The following is a 9,556-nucleotide window of genomic DNA, read 5'->3' as shown; positions in this document are numbered from 1 at the left end:
TAAATTTTGATGGTCTAGTACAGCTGCCAGCAATCTATGGACAGTTACCTTTTTGCCTGGATTTGTAAATAAAAGTTTATTGAAACACAGCCGCACCCATTCATTTACATATTGTCTATAGCTGTTTTCACGCTACAACAGCAAGGTTGAGTGATTCTGGCTGAGACTGCCCGCAAAGCTTAAAATGTTTATTCTCTGGCTTGCCCTTTACAGAAAATGTTTGCTGACCACTGGTCTAATTTACCAATTTCTAATTTTATTTAGTGCTTTTTATGTCTAAGGAGTCTTTGCTGCTTCTAGCTTTAAAGTTTTACATTTAGGTTTGTGATCCATTCTAAATAAGCTTTTATGTCTTGTGTGAGACAGGCAGACAGGTTCATTGTCTCTAAACAAACATCCTGTTCTCGCAGCCCACCTTTTGGAAAGACTATCTTCAACCCATCAAACTGCTTGGGAACCTTGGTTGGAAATCAATGACTGTAAAAGTGTGGGTCTACTTCTGGACTTTCTTTTCTGTTCCATTGATCTCTTTATCTATCATTTTGCCCGTTCCACACTGTCTTGACCACTGTATCTTTATAAAAATTCTTGAAGAATTGTGGAGAATTGACTTCTTAAATATATTGAACTTCCAATATGTGAACATGGAATCTCTCTCTACTTATTTAGACCTTTCAAAATTTTTTTCATCATTTAAAAATTAGTTCTAGTGTGTCTTGCACATATTTTTGTTAAATTTATTCTTAAGCATTTTATGTTAATGCTTATTTCTGTCAGTCTCAGCCTGTCCATAGTGATGTTATCAGATGGAAGTGCCTGGGGGCCCTCACCTGGGCCCTTACTGTCAGTGGCAGCCCCCTCAGACATCTCGCAAGGCTGTGTCAAGGTTGCGGTTGGACCAGCCCTTGTGGTTCTCCTTGGGACTGCAAGATGCTCCTCAGCAACCACCATCAGAGGGCTTTGAAAAGACAAGTTTTGGGGGCTTCCCTGGTGGCGCAGTGGTTGAGAGTCCGCCTGCCGATGCAGGGGACGCGGATTCGTCCCCCGGTCCGAGAGGATCCCACATGCCGCGGAGCGGCTGGGCCCGGGAGCCATGGCCACAGAGCCTGCGCGTCCGGAGCCTGTGTTCCGCAACGGGAGAGGCCACAACAGTGAGAGGCCCGCGTACTGCAAAAAAAAGAGGCAAGTTTTGCTACTCACAGGTCCTGGAAGGTACATGGCTTGTCTGGGGCACACAGTCAGGTTGCACTGTGGGCCGGGGGGAGGTGGAGAGAGGAAGCTCTCTCTCTGGGGTTCCACCTTTATTGGGGTCGAGGGTAGGGTCTAGAGTTTTTTTGGCCCAGTCTTTACTGGTGAATTTAAAATGTAAGTGTGGGAATTAAGGGACAGGAAGGGAAAGCAAGCCATCAAAGGGTCAGTTATCTAGGTCAACTGGTGTTTCCTGAAAAAGGGAAAATCATGGGTGGGGTGGCCTGGCTCTTTATCTAGTTGTGTTGCTGGCGATGTGCTTTTCTGAGATGGATGTCTTTGAAGTAGATGCCTCAACCATGGAAAGCTTAATGTCTGGCATTATATACATGTTACATTATATTCGAAAAGCTAATTGTCAGGTGCTTACACTACAATAAATGATTTTTTTAAGAAGTTCATTTCTGATGTTTTGGTCTTAATAAATCGAAACATTTATTTCTCTGGGTTGATCTTGTAACCCACAATTTTGCTAAATTCACTTATTCGTGCTACTAATTGTTTTGTAGATTCCTTAGGCTATTCTATGCAAACATTCTAAGTATCGGTGAATATAAATAATTTTATTTCTTCCTTTTTAATATTTATTCCTTGTATTTTTTTATTGCTTTACTCGTGTTGACAAAAAATTAATCAGTCGATCTACGAAAGAAATGGAAAATTTTATTCGAGTCAAATTGAGGATTCTAACCTGGGAACAGCTTCTCAGAAAGCTCCGAGAACTGTTTCACCTGCTAGAGGTCAAAGCACAGTTATATAGGTTCTTGAGATGGAGGGCTGTACATTAAATGACGTAGATAGTTTACACAATCCAGATCTGTAAGTACAAAGTGGTGGGTCATTGTGGCCCTTTATAAGATCAAGAAGGAATGTTATCTTCCTTTTCTTTTTTTTTTTTTTTTTTGCCGCTTCGTGGGGTTTGTGGGATCTTAGTTCCCTGACCAGGGATGGAACCCGTGCCCCCTGCAATGGAAGTGTGGAGCCCTAACCACTGGACCGCCAGGGAATTCCCAGGAATGTTATCTTTAAGGAGTTGTCTTGATGCTGGGAGAATGCTGCTCTTTATGACCGAGCAGGTATTCCTGCTGATGGCTTAGGGTTAGGCCAATGCCTAATGCAGATACATGATGCACAGTGAGGGGAGACAGGGGCCAAAGGGCACAGAAAATTTTTCATGTTTATAAATTTTTCTTGTCTTGCCATAAAATATGAATTTTATTTCACACTTGCCTTATTGTGCTGGCCAGGATTTCCTATAAAATGTTAAATGGAAGTGGTGAAAGTGGATATATTTACCTTGTTTCTAATGAAAACTTTTAATATAATGTCCTTAAGTATGATTTTAGTGATACGGTTTTTGATAGATGGCTTTTTACAGATAGAAGATGTTCTATTTTTGCTGAGATTAAAAAAATGATGATTGTTGCATTTTGTAAAATTATTTATTTATTGAAATAATATGATTTTTCTTTTTGCTTCTGTTAAAATGGTGATTTACGTTGGTTTTCAAGTGTTAGTCCAATTTTGCATTACTGGGATAAATTCCACTTGGCCATAATGTATTGCCCTCTGTATATATTGTTGGGTTTGATTTGCTAATATTTTGTTAAGGATTTTTTTTTTTTTTTTTTTCGGTACGCGGGCCTCTCACTGTTGTGGCCTCTCCCGTTGCGGAGCACAGGCTCCGGACGCGCAGGCTCAGCGGCCATGGCTCACGGGCCCAGCCGCTCCGCGGCATGTGGGATCTTCCCGGACCGGGGCACGAACCCGTGTCCCCTGCATCGGCAGGCGGACTCCCAACCACTGCGCCACCAGGGAAGCCCTGTTAAGGATTTTTGCATCTATTTTTACGAAGTTTATTTGTCTGTAATTTTCCTTCCTTGTATTTGTGAGGTGTTTGTATAGAGTTATGTTTGCCTCATACAACAATTGGGAAGTGTCCATGCCCTATTTTCTTAAGATTTTGTTTAATACTGGTGATGAAATGAAATTCATATTTTATGGCAGTACAAGAAAAATTTAAACATAAAATGGTTCTCTGCCCGTTTGGGCCTCTTCCCTCCCCTTGAGTGTGTGTTGTGCATCTGCATTGACCAAACCTCCTTGGGAGACAACATTTCTTCTTAATCTTGTAAAGGGTCACGGTGTCCCGCTACTCACTTTGTATTGATACATGCAGATCTGGATTGTGTAAGTGGTCAATATGTCACTTGACATATAACCTTTTGTCTCAAGAACTTATCTATAACTGTGTTTGACCTCTAATGGGTGGAACAATTCTCAGAGCTTTCTGAACGACTGTCTCCTGGCTTATAATCCTCAGGTTGGCTCCAGAAATATTTTCCCCTTCTTTTGTAGATTCACTATTGATTAATTTTTTTGTTGACATTGGTGTTATTTCTTCTTTACACATTTGATAGAATTCACCCATTAAACCATTTGGGACTGGAATTTTCTTGGTGGGAAGGTTTTTGTACAAAATTTAAAATCTCTATATATATTCTTTAATTTTCTCTTGGGTCAGGATTGTTAGGTTATGCCTTTAAAGGAGTTGTCCATTTCATACAAGTCTGCTTTACCTGCATCACCCAAATTTTAATATATGTATCTTAGTCTGAGTGGGCTGTTACAACAAAAATACCATAAGCCATTTATTTCTCACAGTCGTGGAGGCTGGAAGTTCAAGATCATGGTGCCCACTTCCTGTGTCTGGTGAGGGCTTCCTGGTTCACAGACGGCCGTCTTCTTGCTGTGTCCTCATGTGTAGAAGGGGCAGGGAGCTCTCTCGGATCCCTTTTATAAGAGCATCGATCCCATTCATGAGCGCTCTACTCTCATGATCTTATCTCCTCTGAACTGCTCTGCTACTTAATACCATCACCTTGGGGTTAGGATTTCAACATATGAGTTTTGGGGTGATGCAGACATTCAGTCCATAGGAGTATATTTTCATTAACATTCTATTTGAAATTGAAAATAGTATCTCTTTGGTTTCTTTCTTTCACTCATGGGTTATTTAGATGTATGCTGCTTAATTTCCAAATGTTGGGACTTTCCTAGATTTCTTACTGCATTGATTTCTAATTTTATTTCACTATGGTCAGAGAACATACTTTAAGATTTCAGTCTTTGCAACTTATTGTGACTTATTTTACGGGCCAGTCTATGGTCTATCTTGGTTAACATTCCATATGACCTTAATAATAAGGTGTATTCTGCAGTTGTTTGGTGTATTATTGACACTTTGATTGTTAATTAAATCATGGGTGTGATAGTGTTGTTTAGATCTTCTACATCCTCACTGTGTGTGTTTTTTTGTTTGTCCTGTTTTTCTGTTAGTCGCTAAAGGGTAGATGACATTTGATGTTACTTGGTGCTACTGTACATGACATTTTTAGACTGGAATTTCCAACTGTTGATTGTTACCATATCGGGCCTTCATCCAGAGACCTTAGAAATTCACTCATTAATTGTAATACTTTATTTGTAGATTATCTTGGATTATCTGCAAACACAATCATACCATCTGTGAACAATGACAGTTTTACTTTTTCCTTTCAATCTTTACATTCTTTGTCTTTCTCTGTCTTTCTTGAATTGGATAAGACTGCCTGTACACTGTTGAATAGAAATGGTGATAGAGGACATTCTTGTCCTGTGCCTGAATCCAGGAGGAAAGCATCCACTGTTTTGTTATTAAATATTATCTGTGTGTCCTTTCACAAACTAAGGTATTTCTAGTTTTGTAAGAGTTTATTGGGTGTTGAATTTTATGAAATGTTTTTTTCTGCACCTATGTAGATGCTCATGTTTTTTTCCCTCTAATCTGTAATGTGGAAATAACGTTGATTTTTAAATATTAAACATTCTTTCATTCCTAGAATAAACCACACTCAGTCATGATACGTAATCATTTTATATATCACCGGATTGTTTTTGCTGATGTCCAGTTAAAGAAAGACGCACAACATAAGAGTTGTGAGTTTAAGTTTTATGTAGGGTCTTGCTGAGCATTATAGCTCGGGAGACAGCCTCTCAGTGGCTCTGAGGGAACTGCTCGGAAGAGGTAGGGGAGGGGCCAGTTTATGTATGATTTTTGGCCTGGGAATACATGCAGTCAAGCATACATTTTGGTAAAAGATTGCTGTTAATCACAAAGCACAGTTATCTCAAGTTAATGATTTTAGTACTTTTCTATGTATGGGAAGATACAAGAATCCAGGTCATTGAAATTCTTCCTGAGCGATGCATCTAGGGGTCTGTGTATCCAAAGCACAGAGTGCCAAATCCTGAATTCCTCTCAGGGTGCCCTGTCGTCCAACCGCAGTGGGTTACGACTTAACCCTTGTAGAACTGCGTGGTGAGCAATGCTCTCTGTCTTAGCCATTTTAACGTTTTTTCTGCGTCTGCTAGTATTTTATAGCAGGGTTATGCTGGCGTCATAGAACCAGTTAGGAAGTGTTTCAGTTTTCTTTATTTTTTGGAAGAATTTGTGTAACAGTATTATTTTCTCCTTATATGTTTGGAAGCATTTACTAGTGAAGCCATCTGCTCCTGGAGTATTCTTTTTTTTTTTTTTTTTTTGCGGTATGCGGGCCTCTCACTGTTGTGGCCTCTCCCGTTGCGGAGCACAGGCTCCGGACACCCAGGCCCAGCGGCCATGGCTCACGGGCCCAGCCGCTCCGCGGCACATGGGATCTTCCCGGACCGGGGCACGAACCTGTGTCCCCTGCATCGGCAGGCGGACTCTTAACCACTGCGCCACCAGGGAAGCCCCTGGAGTATTCTTTGTAAGAAGATTTTTAATTATGAAATTAATTCCTTTCGAAAATCTAGAACTGTGTAGATTTCCTAAATATTCTCGTTTAGTTTTGGTAAGTTGTTCTTCAAGGAACTTGTCTAATTTGTTAAAATTTTTGGACAAAGTTTCATAACATTAGTATATTATCTTTACAAAAATCTACAGCATCTGTACTGAATTCCTTTTTCATTTCGTATATTGGTAATTTGTGTTCCTGCTCTTTTTTTTATTATGGTAAGATACACATAAAACTTATCTTAACCATTTATAAGTGTACAGTTCAGTGATATTAAATAGCTCACATTGCTGTGCAACAATCGCCAGCATTCATCCCCGTTAATTCTCATCATCCTGTGAAACTGAAACCCTACACCCATTCACATCGTCTCCCTATTTTCCGCTCTCGCAGGCCCTGGCACCCGCCACCCTACTTTCTCTAGGATTTTGACCACCTTCTCCTACCTTTCTGGCTCCAGCCACCACCTGCCCCACCCCCATTAGGCCACCACATAGCAGTGGCCAATAACGTTATTGTTTTTCTTTAAATCCCAAACTTCCTCTCGGAAGTTTATAACTAAAAAATCACTCTGCTTCCATTTGTCAACTGGAAAGAACGACACAAGGTTCACACTTCACAGTGTGGTTGGGAAGGTTAACTTAATTACTACAAGAAAAGCACAAGAAGGCGGGTCCTGCTCCGGAAATCAGCCGCTTCCGTCATTCATAGCGGGTTTCTGACCCCCAGACCAGGATGGCTCCCGCTCCCCGTCGCCTGCGCCGCCACCCCGCCCCCTCCCCGGGCTGCCCCCAGCGCCCGGGGACGCAAGCCCGAGCCCGCACGCTTGGAGCACAGCGCCCGGGCTCGCGCAACGGCCGAAGGCGGGATCCGCGAGGCGCGCCTGCGCTGGGCGCTCGATCCAGGACCTGGTCTTCGCCGGGATGCCCCCGAGCGCACTGCGCCTGCGCAGTCCAGGGCGTTGGCTCCCCTCTCCGGACAGCGGGGCGTGTACGGCGGCGCATGCGCGCGAAGCCGGTTCCAGGGCGGGGCTTTCTACGCGGGCAGCCTGCGTACATTGCGCCTGCGCGGGCTGAGGGCGGCGGCTCGGGTTCTTGGTGGGTGCTGGCTGCCCTTCCGTGTCGGAGGTGTGGACGCCAACCTCAGCGGAGAAGCGCGGCTGAGGTAGGTTTCCCGTGGGCAGCTCGGGCGGCTGGACCGCGCGCAGGGCAGGACATGCCAGGTGAGGGGTCCTCGCCCGAAGTGTGCGTCAGCGGGCGGTCCGAGGCCGCCGCCCCCTATGGAGATTTCTCCGCGCCTTCCCGCCTCTGTGCTGACCTCGAGCTTGGGGGCGGGCCCCGCCCCCGCCAGGGCCACGCCCTCCTTCCGAGCACGCCTACGGCGCCACACCCATCGCCCCGCAGCCCCGCTATCTCCCCAACCACGCCCACAGTGCCCCGCCCTTTCCCCTAGCCCCGCCCCAGTGCCACGCCCACATCCAGTCGGCCTTTGGCTTCCGGGCCGATCTCCCACCCTCTCAGAGAGCAGGTCACATTCCGTTCCCTCACTACCCATTCTGCTCACGCGTCACGCCCTGCCCCTCCCTTCATCCTCTCTTCCCCTGTTTCTCTCCCCACCCCGTTGGCCACCTGCCCTTCAGGATCCTTGGCCCTCTCCCCCAACCCTGCCCCGCCCCTCAACCGAGCTCCGCCCCATCCAGGCCCCGCCCCATTATCCCGCCCCGCCCACCCTGGCCCCGTCCGTCAACCCGGCCCCGCCCTTCCACCGGCCCAGCCCCATTCTGGCCCCAGTGCAGTGTTTCCAGCGAAAATGCAATGCATGTGTATTAGTATTTATAATTACAAACGTCACCCAAAGAAGTATTGGGTCTTGATTGATAAAGTGAAGCCCTTATTTTAAACAAAGAATTGCTGTATAATTGAAAAAAGCACACATCCATCTCAGAGCGTAGTATGGGTTACACTGTCACTGGAAAAATAAGATTGAGAATGAGAAGAAAAGCCTCTGAGAGATGCAGACCTTGGTTCCTGTTAGTGGAAACACTTTAAAGCCCCAGATAGGAAATTCTAATTGGAGTTAAAGTAGTCAGGGCCCCAAGGAAGGAATTGACATCAATTTATTGTTTTAATTCAACCCAGTGATCTAACAGAAACTAACAGTCTTTGGCCAATGAAAAAGTTAACACCTTGCAGGCTAGTGATGAAAATATACACTGTTTGGAGTTCATAAATTTTAAATGCTTTCAATTGATTTTGTAAGAATTGTGTTTATAAATTGCATTTCTGTTCACTCTTTACATTCTTTACATTTATTTCCATTTGGTAGAGGACCTTTTTCGTGGACTTTAGAAGTTATGTGGACTTAATTATTATGCAACATAACAAGCATTTTCTCATTCTCTTTTTAAAATAGAAATGGAGGGGAAAATGAAACATTAAAGCAGCAGCTATGTGCAGATCCCAAAGGAATTATGGCAACACCAGGTGACTGCCCCAGAAGTGAGTTGCAGGTAATTTCAGTTCTGCTGTGTGAGAACTTGTATTTAAAGACCAGGACCATTACAGAGAGTGGAGCTCAGCCCAGAGTGATGGCATTTTCCTTGGACCTTAGAGGGTGGCCACTGACCAGGGGATGCTTAAATAAAGGAAATGCACAGTGTGTAAAGGTCACACATGACATTCTGAAATGGGCACTGTAAACACTTCCCAGGAATCTAGGGTTCCATTTTTGGCACTGAGCTGGTGAAGAAAGCACATTTTTTTTTTCGTTGTTTAAAAACATCCCAGACATAATATGTTAGAGACAAGTTGGACATTAGAAAAGATTTATATATTCATACTGTTTATCTGCCTGGGACACACATATAATTTCATTGAAGTTAACAGTAAAAAAAAAAGTCACCTTAAATTTAAAGGAATGTCAATTATGTAAAATTAAGAACCAGAATACTCTAATAAATGTTTTTTAAAAAACATTTTCATGTCTGTGATGTCAATTTTAACATTTTTTTCTCTTTACATTCTAATTATTGTTCTAAATTCATTTGGGTTTTTATATATAGAAATTTTATTTATAGTTGGATCATTTCATTAATCTGTTTCTTAAAATTATGAAAATATGATTTTTAAAATATGATTAAAATTAATCATAAAAGTTTTAATTTCATGGATCTCTTAATTTTCTTTTGAGAAATTTAAAAACTACTGGAACATTTACAGAATAACATTGCAGACATCAAGTATCAATACATATTACACAGAAGTGGAAACTTGCTAACATTTTGTTATATTTACTTCAGAATATAAGTATATATATGAATAAAAAAACATAAATAAAGTTTGTTCCCCAACCCCAGTCCCATTCTTCTTCCTCTGTCTCAAGTGCAAACACTCCTATGAATTATGAATTGATATTTGTGCTTCTGCACCATCTTTTATACTTTTATACCTTAAGTAGGCATCTTGGAGCAGCATATGATATTGTTTCTGTGT

General features: G+C 42.7%; 1 protein-coding gene across 3 annotated transcripts in view; it reads left to right on the top strand.

The window, feature by feature from the left end:
* Positions 1–7,068: 7,068 nt before the first annotated feature.
* Positions 7,069–9,556, top strand: part of PRMT2 (protein arginine methyltransferase 2) — a 38,638-nt gene continuing 36,150 nt past the window's right edge. Inside the window, exons 1-2 of one of the 3 annotated variants that reach the window (XM_029215073.1) lie at positions 7,069–7,229; positions 8,478–8,574. In XM_029215073.1, coding sequence (XP_029070906.1) covers positions 8,536–8,574 — 39 coding nt within the window. In that variant the 5' untranslated portion in view covers positions 7,069–7,229; positions 8,478–8,535. The remainder of the gene's footprint in view (positions 7,230–8,477; positions 8,575–9,556) is intronic. The other 2 variants (XM_029215072.1, XM_029215071.1) reach the window with 2 other exon arrangements.

Source organism: Monodon monoceros, unplaced genomic scaffold, assembly GCF_005190385.1.
Source record: "Monodon monoceros isolate NGI ecotype Baffin Bay Population unplaced genomic scaffold, NGI_Narwhal_1 Super_Scaffold_11, whole genome shotgun sequence".
Classification (NCBI taxonomy): domain Eukaryota; kingdom Metazoa; phylum Chordata; class Mammalia; order Artiodactyla; family Monodontidae; genus Monodon; species Monodon monoceros.
Note: the sequence above shows the minus strand (reverse complement) of the source record. Positions and strands in the feature narration are given on the sequence as shown.